The 23,302-nt window shown below is 50.2% G+C and overlaps 1 protein-coding gene across 1 annotated transcript; it reads right to left on the bottom strand.

Moving 5' to 3' along the window:
- Window positions 1–4,067: 4,067 nt before the first annotated feature.
- On the bottom strand, window positions 4,068–20,737 carry LOC144941849 (uncharacterized). Its single transcript, XM_078868341.1, has 5 exons — window positions 20,525–20,737; window positions 17,191–17,691; window positions 11,645–11,737; window positions 8,793–8,876; window positions 4,068–7,539 (listed from the first exon to the last, which is right to left on the bottom strand). The coding sequence occupies exons 2-5, from the start codon at window positions 17,681–17,683 to the stop codon at window positions 7,256–7,258; spliced, it is 954 nt and encodes a 317-aa protein (XP_078724467.1). The 5' UTR covers window positions 17,684–17,691; window positions 20,525–20,737; the 3' UTR covers window positions 4,068–7,255.
- Between the last annotated feature and the right edge of the window lie 2,565 nt (window positions 20,738–23,302).

Here is a 23,302-nt window from a genome sequence, read left to right as displayed (position 1 = left end):
GCTTGCCTACTTAATGAGGGGGAAAAAAAAAAATCTAAATTGTTATCCTCATGTCAACTCATCTATACACCTCAGTGTCCTTGAGTTAACCAGGATATCAAAACACATTGAGACTCGTGAAACACCATTGCCTCTTCTACAAGGGTGACCTCCTGCACGCGAGTGTCAAACTCTTTAATGCAAAAGTGGCAATAGTTATGAAATATTCACGCCGTTCGTAACCCTGAGCTCTCGTCATTCTACCCCAAGGCTCAGTTCAAACCGATCGCCCCTTTGGCAACGCCTCTGGATTTCCCGACAAAAAAACCTCGACAAATCCATGGCCAGAAACGTATTCATGCGCCGCAATAACTTCCACGTTCAACCATTCAAACCCTCGCGTTCGCAGACTCCAAATCAAATGTCGCACGGTAAGGGCCGCAGCTGTTGCTGCAACGCACAAATAGGTCTTTGCTCGACACCTGCTCACCACAGTGCTCGTCACTGCGTGCTCATTCACCTGCATCTGTGAGTGCCCCCTGCGGCCTCAATCCCTCAATTTGTTCTCCAGATCCCACTTGAGAATACAAAATAATTCCTGTTTTTCACAACCTCCTTCACTCTCCATTGCTGCAGCTGATTATGATAACCGTTCGGCTTTCTCAACCTGAAATCCCCACTTCCACAGATTGTTCCCTTCACTCTGCACATAATAAAACACATATTTCGAGAAACCTTCTCCCCCCCCTGGCTGCTTATTCCTGTCACATATATACCGCACGAATCCTCGCGCACCATGTTCCCACGTTTAACCACGTCGCACATCTACAGCATATCGATACCATTGACTTTGGCCGCTTTATATATATAAAAAATGAAGTGGAGTTAATGCATTTGTTGTCATTGTACGCGCGCGGTTATTATAACGCACAAAATTAATTCTTGCAGTTATTGCTAAGGGCCTCAAACTCGAGAGAAGTGGGCAATTTCCTCGTGTTTCAATGGAGTTCGAGGGTGAGTCGGGGATTTGGCTTTGTCCCCCATGGCGTGCTGCGACGGGCGGCGCTCTGGTTTGCGACGCTTGCCGATGATGATGACTCAACGCAGCGGACATCTGGCGGAGGTCTGGCCTGGCGGGACATCGCTCTCAGTCTAGGCAGAGTTGAGGGTAACCCTGCGGAGCGTTCCGCCTGGACAACCGCGCTGGGAAGCGCTCCCAGCGAGGTCATACGTTTCCCTCGCAGCACTGCTCCTTTATTCAATTAAGTGTCACGCTACATGCTGCACCTCCTACGCCTGCTACTTTTTTTTCCCTGTGAGCAACGCGAGGAAACACCGGCAATCACCGGGCTTAAACGAGGTCTCCCAACACAACAACAGCAACAGGCGTAAATCCGTCGCCTTTTCGCACCTCTCTCGTTGACTGGCATCTGACGGGCTAAAAAAACAAAACACAGCCCCACCACGTTAAAACTTTCACCATCGCACAGAAAACAACTGCACGAACGCCTATCATTACATAATTGGGAGAGCGGCAATGTCCACGCTTCGTGATATTCCTGATAAGTCGCCCACTCTCCCATACACCAACTGTAAGAGTGCAAGTCGCCGCAAATACTACTTGGAGCGGACGCCGTTTTACCCTGAGCGGATGCGACGGCGCGGGTGGGCCCGGCATACATCCGCACGGGGAACATTTCACCTCACTGGCTCCCCAATTTCACTTGAAGACAATGGACCATGTCGCGCTGTACATGGGACACTGTGGCACTGAATGATGTACAGCCCAAATTTATAGCAATGCATCCTATATTCTTAGGTTTTTTCGGTAAAGTCACGTAGGTAAAAAATTAAAATTAATAAAAGTAAAATAAAATAAATACATTGGAGAAACGAAACGTCATGTTTCTGATCGTGTCCGTGAGCACAAGTCAGATCTGAAACACGGCAGAACTGATTCTTCGGCCGTTGCCGATCATTGCTACAACTCTGTGGGCTCTCATGAAATTGTCTTTTCCGAGACCAAGGTGCTCTGCAAACCTCCTGGCTACCATCAAGGTTTGTACACGAAGCCATACAAATATACAAACACAGACATAATTTCAACCGTGATAATGGTTACAAACTGAGTAATCATTGGAAAGATGTGATTAACCATGCAAAAAAGATTTAACTACACTTATTTGGACCATCTTATTTGACAGAAAACTATTACAGGTTACTGATAGACAGCCAGTTTTGTTTAACCATGTTTAGCTTTCTACCAGGTTAAGCTTTCTTTTTTCACACTTTTGTTATGTAGGCCAGGCGTAGTCACAAACCGAACCTCTCCATAATAAAGGCTCAGTCTTTTGTTATGCAGTCTATTCATAGTCTCAAGCCGCACCTTTAATCATTGGAAAGATGTGATTAACCATGCAAAAAAAGATTTAACTACACTTATTTGGACCATCTTATTTGACAGAAAACTATTGCAGGTTACTGATGGACAGCCAGTTTTGTTTTACCAGGTATAGCTTTCTACCAGGTTTAGCTTTCTTTTTTCACACTTTTGTTATGTAGGCTAGGCGTAGTCACAAACCGAACCTCTCCATAATAAAGGCTCAGTCTTTTGTTATGCAGTCTATTCATAGTCTCAAACCGCACCTTACCATAATAATAAAAAGTGGGCCATTCCTGGCCCCCCCCCCTCAACCATTATATATACGGAGTGGTATCTCCTGTAATCTCTCATTTATTTGATACAGCTGTCAGGCTGTGACGGTTCCACCTGAAGACGGAAGCTTGTGTTGCCTCCTAAACGTCGTGATTTTTATTTTATTTTACTTTTATAAATTTTTATTTTTTACCTACGTGACTTTACCGAAAAAATCTAAGAATATGAATCCTTGCAGTCACGAAAGCTTCAAATCTAGAATTAATGCATCCTATAGTTACAATTATATCGGAGTTCTCCTACTCTCTATCAAAAAAAAGTCCACGGCAGCATAACGGTGCATTTCCGATTGACGCAAGTTGATTTGCCGCCTGTGTTGGTGGAGGAGTTATGAAGATACTGGGGGACAGAGAAAAACACACACACACACACAGAGGTAGGAGAAGAATGTGAATCATTGAACCAGGAGGAGGAATACAATCTGGATTGGACAGGTGGTGAGAGGGAATGAGCCGAAGGAGATGGTTGGGCAGGTGGTGGTGGTGAGAAAAAATGACCTGAAGGAGGTGATTGGGCAGGTGGCAATGACAGGAAATGACCTAAAGGAGTTGATGGGGCAGGTGGTAGCGAGAGGGAATGAGCTGAGGTAATGAAGGGAAAATTGTTTGATAAAATACGGAGAGGTAGGACAGAGCGATGTCAACAAGATGAAGAAAGTAGCAGCAGCAGCATACCAAACATGGAGGAGAGAATTTTGACTCAGATTCTTCCATGGACAGAACACCGAATCAACAAATGACAATGGTGGAAGCAACGTCTCAGCCGCATGCGCCAGCCTCACGCTGCGGTCGAGGTATCCCTCGATTTACGGAAAGTATGCGTTATTCAAAAAACGCACGTAAAAAGCAAGATTTCCTAAATCTGAATGGCAATTCCCATTAATTAATCCTAATAATTAGCGATGTGTTTTGGACGACTCTACTCCTAGCCTTAAACAATACACATCTATATCACTTTTCACAATACAAATAATAATAAAGAGGAAGTTTAACACGTGGAAGGCTTTCGCGACCAATATTATCTACAAGAGGGGTTTTATTTTGGGTTAGATCGCGTAAATATAAATTTCGTTAAAACCCGCCACCACACGACACAGCCAATTAGTGCCGATTAGTTACTTGTTCAGCACTAACCGGTGTGTTGGAGAGTGAACCCAGTACAACATTTACAATTGCCGTAAATGTTGTGGCTTTACATTTTGTTTATATGACAAATATAACTAATTCGCTGTGTTGGGTGGTGGCGGGTTTAATGACACATTTATATTTACGCAATCTAACCCAATAAAAAAAACCTTCATTATGAATAATAAAGAACATAAATATTAAAACGATTGAATGATTAATTGAAAACAAAAATAATTCACCTTTTTCAGGGAACTCACCAAAGGAACTGCTCAAAATTGGAATGACTGGCGAGGCGATGTGGAGGGGTTACGGTTGCGCCATCATGATGACGCAGACTCCCTGGGTGACTTCTCGTTTGATGACCTCACGGCGCGTGGCCATAGTGAAATTTCGTTAAAGCAGAAACATCCGCTTGAGTGAATTGAAAGTGTCCATGATTTGTCAATTGCGTTCACGCGAAATTTCGAAAGAGCCAAATGTTCGTAGATCGAGGGATACCTCTGACGTGGCTATGAGCCGCTTCTCATGCTGGCGACTGTCAATTTCCATTGGGTTTGGCGACTTGTGCTTAGTGTCTCCATTACCAGCGACGCGGCACAAAGACACGCAAGCGTACGCTCTTCGGCTACTTATCAACGCCCAAATCTGCTCGCATTGTGGATAGGCTCCGCCATCTGCCCGGGTTTAACCCACAGAATACGGGAATCTGAACCTGTGTTCGGGAGGCAGGAATTGATTTGGAACCGAGATATGGTAATGGTATCGTGCTGACCTTTATTGCAATAAACTGCACAGTTTTCATAATACGCGGAAGTGTTCGTTCATTCGTTTCTCAATCTGCTTGTCCTAGTGAGGGTCGCGACGGCAGCATGTCGAGTAGGGCGGTCCAGACCTCCCTTTCCCTGGCGACAGACCCTAGCTCCTTCTGGGGAATTCCCAGGCGAGCCGAGCGACATAGTCCCGCCAGCGTGTCCTGGGCCGGCCCAGGGTCTTCACCCAGTGGGATGTGCCCGGTAGAGTTCCAAGGGGGAATCTCTCGGGGAACATCCTTACCAGGTGTCCGTACCACCTCAACTGACCGAAGTGCTGACCGATCTATCCTGGTTTAGTGTACAGTGGAAAAGGTAGAAACTCATGGTTAGGAAATGGCCCACATTGCATTCCTTTCTCTGTCTCTCAAAAACTGCGAGGGAATGAAAAGTTAATGTGGCTTACATTATGGGTGCATCCGAGCTGCCTTAGAATGACCTGCGGGCCCTGACAAAGAGCATACGTGCCTGAGAGCGAGATTTGTTTTCAACACGAGAGAAGGGCGTCTTCAAATCCACGGCAGTAAAACAAGCAATGTTTTTTTTGCACAGGCCCACGCCTCACTGGACGATATGAGCACGAGTGCAGAGACGCCTGTGCGTGGGGGGTTGGAGATCCCTGCTGCTACATTTGAGACACTGAGATAATACAGTCTATACGCAAAAACAGTATCATAACAAACCAGTAATATCTGGTTTTGTACCTTGGTAAAAACATATTTTTCCAGTCAATGCCGCTACCCAGCGATATTATTATATGCATATTGGCAAGTCCCGCAGGGCCACAGAATGTGTGCAGACAAGGCCGCCCCCTGCCACCTGACTGCACGCACCCTCTACCCAGAACTCCTCACTCACTGTTTAACAGAGGACAAGGCCTAGAGTATAGGTATGGATGTTGCAATTATTTCGCACCGTACGTAGCCAACCGTGCTAATCGGAGGCGTGGTGTGTCGAGAAATCGCGAGACAAAGGCAGTCGGGTGTGGTGCTGGCCACCCACTGTACACAACAAACAGAAATCATCCACACCAGAATGTAATGTACGGAGAGCTTGGGAGTGGAGTCATGGGAGGGGAGATGACGGTGTTGATCTACTCTCGCGCGGAAGGCTGGTATTGCAGTGTAGGGCCACATTTATGGATGTGCTCAACTGCTTTCAAATTTATTTAAGAGAATTTCGTGAGGGAGTTACATTGTTTTATGGTGCAAAATTTTGAAAACCTCTCATCATACTTGAGAGAGTATGTGAATTGGGAAATGGACTCCAGGCAGAAAATTGTGCATGCTCATCCTTGCTACATGCCATCAGTGACACAAGGGAATGGTTCTTAATGCCTAAATCTTACGCCTTATCATTGGTAACTCTAATTTATTAAACGACACGACGCAAAATTAATGACTCCAGTTGACAGTGGTGGGAGCGCTCCTGGCGGTACAGCTGCTGTGGCGAGATGTTAACTACCTTGCCTGGTATACAGGTCGTGGGTTCCATCCCAACCCTGACACCTGTATATTTGGAGTTTGCATGTTCTTCCCGTTGTCGCGTGGATTATTCTCCGGGTCCTCCTCCACCGCGTACCTCTGGTTTACTTCTGGACACTTTGTGTGTCGCGCGCGCAACGTGGCTATGCGCCCGTCATGCGCGCGGTAAGCTCGAGCGATAGCCTCGTGCGGGCGGCAGACGTCTGCCCGCACCGCACGCCACCGCGTGATGCCTCACCTCGTGCCGGCGCGCGGTGGAGCGGCCCCGGAAAGGCGAGCGCTGCCGCCCTCGGAGAGGTCCGAAAGGAGCTTCTCCCAGCTAAGCGCTCACGACCCACTGCTGTGCTCTGCGCTTGCCGCCTGTCCCGACATCACTGGTGGCGGCCTCGTGCTCACCTGTGGGCCCCGGCGACGCAGCCACGGCAGAATCTGGCGATCCGCCAGCGAGTGTGGGATCCGACCGTGCCTCGCAGCTGTGCCAGGCCGCAGGCCTGCACCGACGCAGGCAAAATACCTGACATGGGGGTCAAGGTGTTTAAGCTCCAGGCCTCATTGGCAGCATCTGAGGGCTCAATTCGGTGCCATAATGCGACCCGGAGCGTAAGAGAGACGGAGGCAAGAGAGAAACTGAAACTTGTGCTCCCTCACACTTTTAACTTTCCCACCGATTGGTGGCAACTCTCCAACCCTGCACCTGCCCCCAAAGAGCCTTCTCTGCACACATTCCATGCCCCTGTGGGATTTGCCAATATATAATAAGACCGGTGGACGGCGACAGTGTATTGAAAAATTGCATTATAAAAAAAATTAAAACGTATTTAATATTAAACCGCGATGTACAAGTGAGAAATGAAGCCATTTGTGAGGTCACAGGTTCCGGAGGTGCCATGGTCCATCACGTCTCCTCCCCGGGTTTCCCCGTGGCGTGTACATTAACAGCACTTTGTGAGTTTGCCAGTTCCATTGTGTTTTCTTTCGCAGCCCTTCCGTTGCGTAAAAGCCATCAGAGAACATGCTTTTTTCCGCGCTCGCACAACAATCCGTACCGGACGCTTGGAACGCGCGACGCGGAATCCATCTCTCTCTCCCCGCGCTTCTCCGATGAACTCCGCCGCCCTGCACCCCCCCCCGCCTCCCCCCCTAGCACACGTACGGGCAATGGCCGACGTGCGCCTGCTGATGCTTGTTCAGATTGTGCCTACGTGAGAAACCCTTGCCGCACTCCTTGCAGAGGTAGGGCTTTTCTCCCGTGTGAGTCCTCTGGTGCCTCTTGAGATGCGAGATCTGTGAGAAACCCTTGCCGCAGTCGTCACACACGTGCGGCCTCTCGCCCGTGTGCGTCATCTGATGCCGCTTCAGGTAGGAGATGCACACGAACCCCTTGCCGCACACTTCGCATGTGTGCGGCCTCTCCGAGGCCTCCGCTGCAACAGAACATGGGGGGAATGTCTGTCCATGAGGATTCTCGTTGTGTGCGTGCGAGCGACATGCGTGCGTGGTGGAGCGGTTAGTGTGCTGTGCTACAAACCCGGCAACCTGAGTTTGACTCCCGGTCACGGCCAAACATCGGTTATGATTATCTAAACCGGTCCTGGGCCTCGCAAATTTTTATTTTGTATTCTTATTGTTATTTATTATATCTTTTTTACCAGGTAAGGCCCCACTGAGCTATTTTCACTTTTTCAGAAGTGACCTGGCCACAAATAACAGCTCAAAGAAGTCGCTCATCACGTGGAAATGTATAGCAGCCAGATACTCTAAACGCATGTTTCTAAATGTGGAGGCCACCCCGGTTATTGCAAATCTGGCAAGCCACCCCGGTTATTGTTGGGTGTACAGCACAAGTAAAATACTACACGCCATCCTCTTGACCCATGGTGGATGCTAAAGATCTCCGTGATATTATTAAAAGTGAGTCGGCCATCGTGCGCCGCCAGCGTCATGGTCGAAATTCCCGACACCTCCGTTGAGCACGGTTGGCTATGTACGGTGCGAAAAAGTATAACGTGCATACATACAAATGACAAAAATTACAGCGGATATTAATTGGGATTACACGCGGCAAAATCGCCCCCCCCACGGTCAAACTACAGCAGAACTATGTGAGACACAGAGGCGCCTTCCTTCGTCACGACTGTCCTGCGCTAATGAGAACGATAGCGTCCATAGCGAGCACACATGATCGTCAGCGTGTGACAGACGCAACATCCCCTGCGGCTGGGCCAATGCCAACGGTTCGATCCCACTCAGCCTCAGCTTTCCTCGCTCGGCGATCCGACACGGCAGCCATTTCCCCTGGCGACTCGGCCACTATCCTCTAAAATAAAAAAAACGTCGGCCATTTCTCCCCTTCTTCCACTGCTTTTCACCCTATTGCCCTCCCTCATCCCTGGATTTTCCTTAGTATGCCACTTACTCTTCTCCTCCTGCCTTTCCCTATCGAAAGCTTCATCTTTCCCCTCGTGCGAGGGTCCCCACTTGCTTTGGGCAGCGATGGCGGGGCCCTAACCCCGCTTTGTTCCTCCCCCTTCACGTGATTCCACCGTGCCGGAACAGATGTCCACCGGCTCTCTCTGTACCCTGTTGTTAGAACTTTTCAGTGTGGTTTGCCGGGGGATCGCATGTTGCTGTAAAACAATTAAAACAAAAAATATAAAAAGCAAATAAATGATCTCACCTGCGCAATCCTTGCCGTGATTCTCTCCAACGTCTTGCCACATGTCCCTCGCAGCCTCGTTGCCCTCCTGCTTGACGAAGGTGTCTTCGCGCGCGGCAGGGACGGACGGCGGTGCGTTTCCACGCACACGTCACCACAAGACAAAGTTAGCGTCGAGGAGGTCATTATCGGTTCACCGCGTATTACAATTTAACCCTTTCCGATGACGTACGCATACGTACGTGTACGTCATCGGAACAGAATCGGAAGAAAACTGAAATTAAATAACCTTATCGGTACCAAGGCTCCCACAAGGCCATGTGGAGGGCGTGTGGCACAGTTTGACAGCAGCTATCGTAGAGCGCAGTGTCGTGTCGCTACGGTTCTATGTGGTTATTATAATGTCTTTAAAAACAACGGCGATACGCCTCTCTAAATAAAATGAACGCTGAGCCGCCTGCACGTTCCAAGATTCAGCCGTGAACGGGACTCCCACGCTGCAATTTGCAGATGTCTCAAACCCGTTCAAATGAAGTTCGCTCTGCGGTATTTTCTCTTCCGAAATGGACGACTGTCAACAAGCCCAGAATCACGAAAATCAAATCCCACGAAGAACCATGGCAAAGACACTTGGCGATCACTCCATGCCAATCATGGGAAAAAACAGGAAAATAAGCGCAAAAGTGTCAATGGCCTAAGGTCAGGGGACGAAATAAAGTAATAATAATACTAGAGTTTAGTTTCATATATTGCAGTGTCGTCGTTCATGCAAATTTGCATCTCTCACAATTGCCGGGGAACCACAGAACGCGAGCAGTAAGGCAGCAGCAGCCAGGCGGTGAGTCGGTTCCTACCAATAGATGCCCAAGCTCTGCAGATGTGTTTAGCCAATTAACAAGTGTGTAGACATGTGCCGCCGGATGCGGGGACGCCACGTTGGTACTCCTGAGAATGCCAGACACGCCTACTAACGGCACTATTCACAATCCTACTCCTACGCTTTGCTGTCTCCGCAAAGAGGAAGTAGCAGTGGCCATGGGCAACTGTGTGACGGACAGGTATCATAAGCAGCACTTCCACCGCTGCTGAAAACCACATGCAACCTATGACCAATGAAAAGTAGAATGTTTAAACATATAAGCCATAATACTTCACGTTGTATGCCATGCTTACCTCATTGGACATCGTCAATATGGTACGAACATCTCATCTTTAGAGCGATCGCAATTCATTTTGAGTACGTCAGAACACCTTGCGTAACATCTCATCTCAACACATTAGAAACGGGGGCCACCCCCAATGACAGCTGTCTCTGTGGGGACAGGGTGACTCCGCAACTGGCCTACGATCTGGTATTAGGTCTCCCAATAGAGGAGCAATGATTACTGCTGTGTATAAATCCCAATCGAGTAAATTGCAGGTTAATTTTTGAACGTGGCAAATCTGGACCTTCACACCAGCACATGACATCACGGGAATGACATCACGGGATCTGTAAAGTCGACAGTGAAGCAGATGGTGCTCGGTATATTTACAGTGCATGCAGCCGCATTATCAATCAGGGTGGCCGCTGGGTTTGAAGGGTGGACCTCTGCACCAAGCGACAAGCACACTGCCGCTGGGCCGTGTCACATGCAGGAGTGTTATGAAGACTGAGGATTGGAGGAAAACGTGAATCGCCAAGAGGATGTCAGCCTGCGCATACGCCGTGGCCCAGACTGACCGAGCAAGAGATGCAGGTTTCACGAGGAGAGGCCTTCACAGTTACGGTGAAGTGCCCGATAACGGCCTTCAGTGATGTCAACGCGACATTGTTCCATGCGTGTAGTGATGTCACGACAGCGGTATAATATCAGTCATTATTTATTTATGCACAATTGAACAGCACGAGGTGCACGGCCTAGGAACGTATCAACTCCCTCCCATCCATTTAACACGTAGTAAGTTTTCGCGACCAATATTATCCATAAAAGGTTGTTTTTTTTGGTTAGATTGCGTAAATATAAATGTGTCGTTAAACCCGCCAACACCCGACATAGACAAAACATTTACAATTCAAGAACCATGACGTTCCGCCAATAATTACAACCAGCCTCATCAGGCAACAGCCAGAGTTGTGGAGAAATCCTCCTGTTTCGATCTCACCATCCCCATTGCCCTACTCCACTTAGGTATGCCCCCGTGCTCTACTTCGTGCGCTCGTGCTGCATCGACGGCTGCAATGCTCCTGCTGTTGCACACAGGGAGCTCCTCACTGCTAGTCGCCCTCCCAGCAGCAGCTCCATGGGTGCCGCCCGCCCCAACCCCCCCCCCCCTCCTAGTCTGCTCAACAGCAGCAGAGAGATTCGGGCCACCATTCTTAGTCACGGCTCAGCTCAGGCTCGGCTCTGGCTCAAGTGAGCCGGCTCAAAGCCATCATGCGCTTAAGTTGAGCCAGCTCCATGAGCACGGTATCAGAGCTACGGTCAGGATTTACATGAGCCTGAGACAGGCCATAGCTGAGCCGCTCGTGGAAGCAACCGAGTGGCGGCTCAAGCCTTAGCTGAGCCATGTTGGAGGCTGTGTCAGAGCTGCGCCGTGACTGAGACCGCAGCCTTGAGTGCGTGAATTGCAGCGTCGCCTGGCGCTTAGTCCTCACAAAACCCTCTCACAGCACCAGGACTGCCCAACGCTGAGTGGCCATGGCCGTTATTTCTCTTGTTGATCAACCTCCCTCATTCACCGCTGCCTTCACAACCTCCTTCACCATCTACTCGTTCACCACCGCCTCCTTAACAATCTCATTCACCACCTCCTTCACCACCTATTTCAACACCTCCTTCACCACCTCCTCGTTCACCACTTTGGTCACCACCGTGTTGTGCTCCATGTACCTTGTTCCTCGGCGCAGAACGCTGGAGCGCCCATCTCTTCCCAGCCCGGCCGGTCGCTCCCTGTGCCTTCGTTTGCCGAGCCCGAGTCTTCTACTGTGGTCAAGAAGGAGCGAGTGTTACCTCCACACACGGTCCCTTCAGCCGAGCGGCAGAGAAGAACATCTCAGTCGTCTTCTTGGTTCTTTCGGTAAAGTCACGAAGAAGGGAAATAATACAATAATAAAAATCAAACATAATAAAATAATTCTCACGACATTTCGGCCACAACGCAAGCAGCCGTCCTCAGGTGAAGAACAGGTCTGTCGGAAAGACAGCGTCTGAATGAAACACCACCAGGCTTGGAGCGTATATTTAAGCTGGGTTGGAGGGGGAAGAGTGCCTTGACAAAATAATTTGCATATCAAGAGGAATTTAGCATATTTATGGGTAATGCAGATATGGGATTAGTCATTACTTGTGGAATGCGTAAGAGGTGGGCGGGGGGTTTCAAAGTCATAATATGCCCGTGCATCTTGCAGGATTAGCAGCATCAAAGGGAGGGAGTAGGGCTAGCATTAATAAAGGGAAGGAATGTTAATAGTATGGAGCTGCAGCAACTAATATGCTTATAGACTATACATTGTAATATTACACTATGTATTATTCTACCCACCCTACTGTACAATTCCTCTTGATATGCAAATTATTTTGTCAAGGCGCTCTTCCCCCTCCAACCCAGCTTAAATATATGCTCCAAGCTTGGTGGTGTTTCATTCAGACGCTGTCTTTCCGACAGACCTGTTCTTCACCTGAGGACGGCTGCTTGCGTTGTGGCCGAAACGTCGTGAGAATTATTTTATTATGTTTTATTTTTATTATTTTATTATTTCCCTTCTACGTGACTTTACCGAAAGAACCAAGAAGATGAATCCCTGCAGTCACGAAAGCTTTAAATCGAAATTTAACATCTCAGTCGGTTACACGGTGGCTCGCTCTCTTGTGCCAGTGGCACTTACACGAAAACTCCTCTTATTTGCGGTAATATATGGGAGATTTATCACGTATATATGTGTGTCTGTGTCTCCATGTGTGGCTCTGTGTCTCGATATCTCTGTGAATGTATTCGTGTCTGTGTGTTCGTGTCTGTGATGTCCCGTGATCATAGCAAGTGCCGCCTATTTACTTGCTATGGTCACGACCATTGTTTGGAAATTGCGGACAACGTATTCGTATAATATGATGAATCCGCCATGAAACTCTATGAAAAATCATATTAGGCAACCACTTTGCTGAGTATTATGGGTAAAACTATGGATAACTCCGGATAATACTCAACTCAACTTTTATTTGACTGGGTAAGGCCCACTGAGCTACAAAGCTATTTTTAGAAGTGCCCTGGCCACAAATGATAGCTCAACGAAGTGGCTTATCATGTGGAAATGTATAGCATCCAAATACTTTAAACGCGTGCTCAGAAACTGGAGGACCCGGAAAAACATCCACGCGTACACAGGAAGAACATGCAAACTCCAAATATAAAACAGGTATCATCAGGGTCGATTGAACCCACGACCTCCTGTATACCAGGCGAGGTAGTTAACTTCTCTCCATCGAGGTGCCCTAACAGCAATAGGGCTGCAGATAAAGTAAATTATCCTGTGCATGACACTCTATCAACGGTGTAGGCACTGCCCTGCAATTGCTCGCTCACGCCGCTGCTGCCAGAAGAACCTCGACACGAGGGAGCTCTACAGAGCCCCCGTCCAAGGGATTTTGGCCTCCCCTGTCGTGTTTACTGGACATCTCGGAAGCAGTGGACGTACCCCCCTCTTTACCCTACCACATGCAGCCTACGAATCGGCTGTGGCGGGTAACCAATTTACAATGCTGGATGGATAGGGACAGGGGGAGATGTTTCAACTGCCACACCGTGAGATGGATTGAACCGGCGACCTCTGGATGCAAGGTCCGGTGTGGTGCTAACCGTTACACCTCTGTGGCAGCTCCCTTTCATCATGTAAATGTTGGCCAGTGCCAAAACACAGCGTCATGACAGAAATTTCTACTCGTGCCGGCGAGCAGTTGAGCTGCGGGCGAGGTGGGGCAAGGTTGTGGCGAGGAGCCAGGTTGTGGCGAGGAGCCAGGGTGTGATGGGCCAGGCCTGTGATGTTGGGGTGAAGAGGGCAGGGCCACACGAGGGCAAAGTAGCTTAGGCAAGGCAGCAGCAGGTGTGTCGGGGGCACAGAGAAGCAGTTTAGTCGGCCGGGGGGAGGTGCAATGAGCGGTTAAGCAGACGGAGGCTGCACTAAGACGGCAGCCTTGCAGGAACGTCGCAAGTAGCAACAGGAGCTTCAGCAGAAAGTTTCGTTCGTGGCAGCCGGCAGCGGAGGCGCGCAACAGAAGCAACGGCCGCAGCTGGTGCGTGACGCCAAGCACTGAACATTGTCGGCAGCAGCTACTCGGCAAGAAAGAGTGCACGACACACACACAGAGCACATAACATGGGGGCACAAGAGACAAACGCCCCACGTAACATGTGATACGCACACAATACATAACGAAGAACACAAGACATGGTACACCACTGCACATGACAACACAGGGCAAGCATCCAGCATGGAGCACCCAGCATGAAGCACCCAGCATGGAGCAGAGACACACAGAGAAAATACGAGGATATGGAAAGACAGCGGCACACACAATAGAGACACGTGTGGGGGAATGAAAACAAAGATCCCCCGTATAGCCTTAAAAAAACTCTTGGGACAAATGCTGTTACAAACACCTACGAAGGCCAGCACGGCACCATACCTAACTGCCTTTGTCTCTCAAGTGGCGATATTTACAAATTGCACCAGGTACTCAGTTGAGGCTGAGTCGACCAAGGAGAGGCCCAGGACCGACTCAGATAATCATCACCGGTGTTGGCCGCGAGCGGGAATCGAACTCGGGTGGCAGGGTTCGTAGCACAGCGCAGGTAACAACTGCACTACACCGCTCCCCACGGACAGCAGCACACACACCCGTGCACATGCACACGCACAGGAAAGTGGCTGAGGAGGAATGTGGGGGAGGGAGCGAGATAGCGGGAACAGGAAACACTCCCCGAGCGAGGCACAGGAGAGACGCGTGGAGAAGAACAGTGGCAGGGGCAGAGACGCGACAGGAGGCCGCAGGGCAGTGCGGCACTCGAGACTCATGGGGGCACTCCCGTGGGTAGGGTTGTCATGGGCATGGGTCGTGGACCACCACCCGAGCTGCCGATGGTCAGCCGAGCGCCGTCAACCCGCTCACAAACTTATAACGCATTCAGCATACGAAGGAGCGCTGGGAGTTGAAAACAACCCTGATGTACATATGTTGAACTTCTTCCGCACAACCATTTCTATCCAAACGCGCAAATAGGAGATGTGGGGGGAAGGACAATAAACTAAACACAAAAAGCAGTTCGAAAGAAATGAGTTTTCAATATAGATATAAAAGTGAATAGCTCCAGTGGCTTCCTAATATTGGAAGGAAGAGCGTTCCAGACGGCCGCAGAAACGCATCTGCAAGTGCACGATGTAGTGGCCGTCTTTGTTCAATGGCCAGCTAAAAGCCGCCGTGAGGATAACCGGAGTTCGCATTATGGGTAATTATGTTAAAGTCTATTTCTCACAAGTGAAGCTTCAACCTCATTATCAGGATGCTGAAGATGCATAACCTGGGCTGTGTGTCCTGAACTGCCCGAGCAATTATTGCTATTATCTACAAGGCCAGCCTTAATTGATCTGCATGTTGAACTTCTTTCGCAGCACCGTACGTAGCTATCCACGCTGAGGTGCGGGGGGGACAACAAACTAAACAGAGCAATTCTAAAAGAAATGAGTTTCCATAAACACCACCACACTATGCAAGTTATGGGTTAAAAGGTCAACAACGGTAAAGGTGCATTCCTGCCATTGGGGGGTGGGTGGGGGGTGGTGTTTGCAACCCATTACATCACCGTGGCAGCTCCGCCACTGGATAATGACAGGGACGGAGAATGTCAGATTCAGCACATTTTCCCCCAAAAGCTGACCGCTAAACATTATCACAGGTGCAAAAATATTCTCCGTTGCATTTCGGTTACACGGATCGGTTTGACGAGCATCATCGTCATCATCATCACTGTGATATCATTTGCGAATACACATCGGTGGCCCATTCATCGTTGACCACTGGCAAAATAATTCGCCCTGCAGTCAAGTGTTTCATTCAGATTTGGCTGCCGAGGAAGCACCGTTCCACTCGACGGTGAAATACAATTCAGACTCCTATCAACTGCCAATCTATCATCCACAATCCAGATCCTCCGCAGACCGAGACTGATCTATGGATAATGACATTACCCACAGCCAAACACCAATCCACGAGTCAATGCGGTGAACAGCCCCATCAATTACGAGAGTGGCGACGCAGCCCAGCGGCAGCGCATTTGGCGCACGTCGCGGAGGTTTACAGTTTGAAACCAGCGGCCTCCCCGATATATACCGCGGTGTGTATTAACCGTGAACATACTAAGACAACTACGCACCGTGGACCTTAAAGATCGCATTCACGGGGTTAGGCCATCGAGTTCTGGCAGCAGCAGAGTCTAAATTTGCGAGAAAGAAAATTAATTACGACGGCAAATGACTCAATTGAGATTACGCAGGCCAATCACTGACCCCCCCTCCTGGTGGGAGACCAACGCCCACTTGCAGGCTCGGCGCTGCGCTACCCTGTGCCGCACGGGAACAGCTGCTAGCGGGACGGGGGGGTGCCCTTTAGAATGGGTCAGGATGAGATTTAAGAAGCGGCTCATCTGCTGTAAAACGCTGAGAGGCTGCGGCGTAAAGGAGGCCGCCTCTATCAAACACAACTAGTTACCATCACCATCATCATTATTATCATTACTATCATGAGAAGCATCATTAAAACCATGTCACGTAGCGTTAATGGGCTCTCCAGTGACCTAAACATCTGAAAGAGCATGCAACGTGCAGTGACTGCGTACTCGGTAACCCAATAAAACGCATTTAGCCAGGTGACACTGAGGTTACAGGGCCTCAACTCTCAAAGTTCAGCCCAAATACCAGTCACAGGAAAATTCAGCCCTTCACCTACCCCAACTGAATAACATCTGTACCACGTTGTGGACGCTGACGGTGCTTGTATCATGGAAAAACTGGACCCTGCCATATAAATATGTAATTTCCATCACTTGTTCAGGACCACCGAAGGAATAAAGCGTTGAGATCAGCTGATATGCCGAAGCAAATTAGGGGGTGGCATCGTGGGATCATGCAAGATGGCGAAGGTGTTGGAGGGCCTTCATCCAGGAGTGATGACGACAATGATGAAAGAACCACACATTTGGTTCGCACTGCAATCTTCAAATTAAAACCATGAAACTGCTTCGTTTGAGAATAAAATAAATAACACCCGAACAAAAATAACACTCACCTCCGATTAGCACGGTTGGCTACTTACGGCTCCAAAGAAGTTCAACATATGTACGTACGTACATAACGCGGAACCGTTTGACACGATTCGCTAGGCCTCACCATGGCTTGAATATTCGTTCATATTTGTGGAGAGGCGGTCGTACTCCGCAGTCTTGTCCTCCACACTGACGGTCCTGGTCGTGCTGGGCACCGCGTCAGCAAATCCCTCGACGTCCATCTCCCCCAGCTTCTGCACGGAGAGCAGCAGCTCGCGGCTGAGGCCGCTGAACAGCACCACCAGTACGTCCAGTAGGCCACCCAGCGCCGCGTCCCGGAGGGCGGCCGTGTCCGATCGTGGCCTCTCGGCCTCCGCCAGGTGCAGCGAGCGCACGACCTGGCGCAGCACGGCGTAGAAGCCGAAGGGCAGGCGGTCGCGCGCCGCGGCTAGGAGCTCGGCACGGACGTGGCCGTCGCCCACGCAGGCGCGCAGGACTCCATAGTCGCGGATACCGAGCTCCGAGTCCATGGCCCGGGCCACCTCGGCGTTCACGCCCTGTGCCTTCAGCCACGCCGAGAAGTCCACGCTCGAGTCCACGGCCAGCGCAGAGGCCATCGGTTCAGCTGCGGATAGAGGCGAGCGTTGGCGAGCGTTGGCGTGCGTGGCGTGCTATTATGGTTCACAGTTGATCTGGTTCGAACGTGCACCGTTGGTACTTCGCAAAATGTGTGCTCACTTCGTTCTGGGTGAACTGCTTTTCGTATTTAGTTTGTTGCCCTTGCCCCACACCTACGGTTAGCGCGTTTGGTTACATATGGTGCGAAAGAAGCTCAACATACATGTGAATATCGGTAACAATAAATATGCAGACCTTTCGCCTCGTTCACGTGCATCTTTCCCTCCACACAAACAATACAAGTGTGTTTTTACACATTCCATCAGCCACCACACGACCTTTAAGAAATTCACTTGGATTTGCTGCTTTGTGCTATTTATCTCCGATGAGCAGGGTTGGCTACATACGTTCAACATACATACCTGATTGTTGCATGTGCGCACATAAAGCTTGTATTCTAGACCACTTATAAACCACTTTAGTCTGAGCTCCATCAAAACTGCACAAACTCTCTCCTAAAGCCCTCTCTTCATGGCTAGCAGTCCGCGGGACATTGGGCATTTAGCTCCCGAACACATTGCTGCCATCATACGCAAGAGTGGAAGCAGTGTGCGCCAAGTCTCAATTATGACGGTCAATGAAAGCCGTGACGTATTAAGTCAACTGCTCAAGCAACTGAAGTCATCCTCTGCTTTGGGCTTGAGAATGTGTCAATACAAGAGACTGGCCAGGGCAAAACGGCTTGACGTGTAGTAAAAAACTAAACTTTCTATTTATTTTATAAGGTAAAGCCCACAGAGCAAGTTTAACAAGTATGCTTTCGCGACCAATATCATCCATGATACAGGTTTTTTTTTTGTTAGATTGTGTAAATATAAATGTGTTGTTAAACCCGCTGCCACCCGACAGACCCAATAAGTAAGGTTTGTCATGTAAACAGAACATGCCAATTCATTAATAGTACAGCACACCGGTGTGTTGGAGAGTAAATCCACAACATTTAAAATTGTAAATGTTGTGGATTTACAGATATACAGGCGTCAGGGATGGGATTTAACCCACGACCTCCTGCATACCAGGCGAGGTAGTGAACATGTCGCCACCATGGCACCCATAAACCATGGGCCCTGTGACAGCGTGAGGACATTGCTGCTTGCTGTCGTTACTGTGCTCTCAGCAGGAACTTCCAGCGACAGTCCGGTAATGAAACCAGCATATTGCACATTACACAACTGTAAAAGTTGCCTTTGGGGGTTCAGTATCAACTTTGCAGCACCTCTAGAATTAACCAGGTATGGTGGAATCAGTGGCAAAGGTTTTTTGACCTGTGACCCTGACCTTAAAGACAAAACAGATGTTTTTATAAATGACAAAATTTTTTCCAACATGTGTCAAAGCTGTATTGTATCACTATCCTAAATCTTACAAAATACTAATTTACAAGAATTACTCTCCCTCACATTAATCAGAATATGTATTTACAATGGAGGAATCCGATGAGCTATCAAGTTATTTTTCACAGATGTCCAGTAGTGTCTCTGCCAAATATATTTGCGTCACTGCCAAAACCACTGGACTACATTGGCTTCGGTCATTACAGCACATGTCAATAAAGCAGTATCACGTGTTGTATTATAATTTAGCGGCATGCCCTTATTGCAATGACTTAAAACTACACACAAGTAACTTCCGAACAGATTTAGTTTGTGAACCCGACCCCACTGGGAAGTTGTTGCTGCAAACTTCCCGATGCATGGAAAGTGGCGAGGAGACTTCGTTGAGCGCTCGACATAACGAGCGGAGCCATCGGTGTGACTCGAGATGCCCTGGCTCGCTCTGCCATGCCGAGGTCATAGGTTCACATGAGCAGCGACCCCAATGTAAATGAGAATTAAACTGTTCACGTTACCCCAGTGTATATGAGTGGGATTGTTCACGTGGCCGCAGCTTAAATGAGTGGGATTGATCACGTGACCCGTGTAAATTAGTGGGATTGTTCAGGTGACCCCAGTGTAAATGAGTGGGATTAATCACGTGACCCCAGTGTAAATGAAAGTGGGTGTATTAACCTTCAACCATACATACTCCACAGGCCACTGAGAAAGTGACTTTAAAATAATATTCTGGAGGAATACCGCTCACCAGGCCTACACACTACAGATACCATGACCACCAGCTTACGCCCTACAGGAACATCCCAACGTCACTCTACCAGGCTTCGCACCAACAGGAACACAATCCTAGTCACCCCGTCGTACAACACACCCACCAAACCACACCCCACCATAGTACACCCCACCAATCCACCCCCCACCAATCCACCCCCCACCAGTCCACCCCCCACCAGTCCACCCCCCACCAATCCACCCTCCACCAGTCCACACCCCACCAATTCACCCCCCACCAATCCACCCCCACCAGTCCACACCCCGACCAGCTCACACCCCGACCAGCACACACACACACCCCAAACCAGTCGACAACTATAAACAAGTCCACCCTCCCAACTAAAGCACCCCATCACTCAGCACCGCACCCCACCACTCAGCACCGCACACCACTACCCCACTCAGCACCACACACCACTAGTCCACGCACCCCCCATGGGTTCACCCCGCCAGCACGGCGACCCCTCCACGAGTCCCCCGCCCCCACCGAGGCGGCTACACCACTCCACCTTATCAGCCCCGCCACACAACCACTGCCGCACCCCCACCAGCCCTCGTCCCACCGTAGCGTCACCCGCACGAGTCCCACCCCGACCCCCCCCCCGTACTTCCCGACACCCCCCAAACCGCAGGCCGAGCGGCCCCCGTCCGCAGGCCGCGTCCCGCACGCACTCAGCTCGGCCCGGCGAGAGAGGAGATGGGGAGAGGCTCCGGGTCGTGGTCCCCGCGTGTCTCTTCCTCCTCTTCCTCCCCCGTACGAGACGCGCACGCAGAGATTCACAGACGCACACAGAGACACAACGACACCGCCACCACCACTACCCACAACACAACGACACCACGACCAGCTGCAGCCACCACCACAAAACCGCGCGCAACGCACAACGCCGCCGCCACGCCGCCCGGGATGCTGCGCTCACAGAACACGGGGCGCCCCCTGCAGATAGGAAGCCATCACAGCCTCTTCATAGACACCATGGGGCAACCTCCTCAACCTCACACACACCATGTGACAACCTCCTCACCCTCACACACACCATGTGACAACATCCTCACCCTCACACACACCATGTGACAACCTCCTCACCCTCACACACATCATGTGACAACCTCCTCACCCTCACACACACCATGTGACAACCTCCCCACCCTCACACACACCATGTGACAACCTCCCCACCCTCACACACATCATGTGACAACCTCCCCACCCTCACACACATCATGTGACAACCTCCTCACCCTCACACACATCATGTGACAACCTCCTCACCCTCACACACATCATGTGACAACCTCCCCACCCTCACACACACCATGTGGCAACCTCCCCACCCTCACACACACCATGTGACAACATCCTCACCCTCACACACACCATGTGACAACTTCCCCACCCTCACACACACCATGTGACAACATCCTCACCCTCACACACATCATGTGACAACCTCCCCACCCTCACACACACCATGTGACAACATCCTCACCCTCACACACACCATGTGACAACCTCCCCACCCTCACACACACCATGTGACAACATCCTCACCCTCACACACACCATGTGACAACCTCCCCACCCTCACACACACCATGTGACGACCTCCCCACCCTCACACACACCATGTGACAACCTCCCCACCCTCACACACACCATGTCACAACATCCTCACCCTCACACACATCATGTGACAACATCCTCACCCTCACACACACCATGTGACAACCTCCCCACCCTCACACACACCATGTGACAACCTCCCCACCCTCACACACACCATGTGACAACCTCCCCACCCTCACACACACCATGTGACAACATCCTCACCCTCACACACATCATGTGACAACATCCTCACCCTCACACACACCATGTGACAACCTCCCCACCCTCACACACACCATGTGACAACATCCTCACCCTCACACACATCATGTGACAACATCCTCACCCTCACACACACCATGTGACAACCTCCTCACCCTCACACACACCATGTGACAACATCCTCACCCTCACACACACCATGTGACAACCTCCTCACCCTCACACACACCATGTGACAACATCCTCACCCTCACACACACCATGTGACAACCTCCCCACCCTCACACACACCATGTGACAACCTCCTCACCCTCACACACACCATGTGACAACATCATCACCCTCACACACACCATGTGACAACCTCCCCACCCTCACACACACCATGTGACAACATCCTCACCCTCACACACATCATGTGACAACATCCTCACCCTCACACACACCATGTGACAACCTCCCCACCCTCACACACACCATGTGACAACCTCCTCACCCTCACACACACCATGTGACAACATCCTCACCCTCACACACATCATGTGACAGCATCCTCACCCTCACACACACCATGTGACAACCTCCCCACCCTCACACACACCATGTGACAACCTCCCCACCCTCACACACACCATGTGACAACCTCCTCACCCTCACACACACCATGTGACAACATCCTCACCCTCACACACACCATGTGACAACATCCTCACCCTCACACACACCATGTGACAACCTCCTCACCCTCACACACACCATGTGACAACATCATCACCCTCACACACACCATGTGGCAACCTCCCCACCCTCACACACATCATGTGACAACATCCTCACCCTCACACACACCATGTGACAACCTCCTCACCCTCACACACACCATGTGACAACCTCCTCACCCTCACACACACCATGTGACAACATCCTCACCCTCACACACACCATGTGACAACATCCTCACCCTCACACACACCATGTGACAACATCCTCACCCTCACACACATCATGTGACAACCTCCTCACCCTCACACACACCATGCGACAACTTCCAAAGACAATGATCCCCCGTGTAGCCTGAATAGACTGTAGGGGCAAGTACTGTTGGCGAGCACCTATGAAGGCCAGAACGGTACACGAGGGGGTGGGTGGTTAGCACCACGCCCGACCGCCTTTGTCTCCCCAGTGGCGATGTTTACACACCACACCAGGTACTCATTTGAGTCTGAGTCGACCTAGGGAATGGGACACCTCATCCCCCTACACACGATGGGACGCCTCACCCCCTACACACGATGGGACGCTTCATCCTCGATATAGCATGAGACCGTGTACCCCACGGTGTCCCACCTTGTACCCTGGTATTCCACCACTTACCATGACATTCCCTCTTTGTACATTGGTGTCCCTCCACCTTGTTACCACGGTATTCACCACAGAGCATAACGTCAAGCCACAAAGTATAATTGTCTCCATCGCACAGTGAGACGTTCACAACCATCATGAAAATCACAACCATCAAAGACGAAGATCCCCCATATATCCTATACAGACTGTTGGGGCAAGTGCTACTAGCCAGTAGCACCTATGAAGGCCAGCAGAGCACACGAGGGGTGTGTGGC

This window comes from Lampetra fluviatilis, chromosome 25 (genome assembly GCF_964198595.1).
Source record: "Lampetra fluviatilis chromosome 25, kcLamFluv1.1, whole genome shotgun sequence".
Taxonomy (NCBI): Eukaryota; Metazoa; Chordata; class Hyperoartia; order Petromyzontiformes; family Petromyzontidae; genus Lampetra; species Lampetra fluviatilis.
Note: the sequence above shows the minus strand (reverse complement) of the source record. Positions and strands in the feature narration are given on the sequence as shown.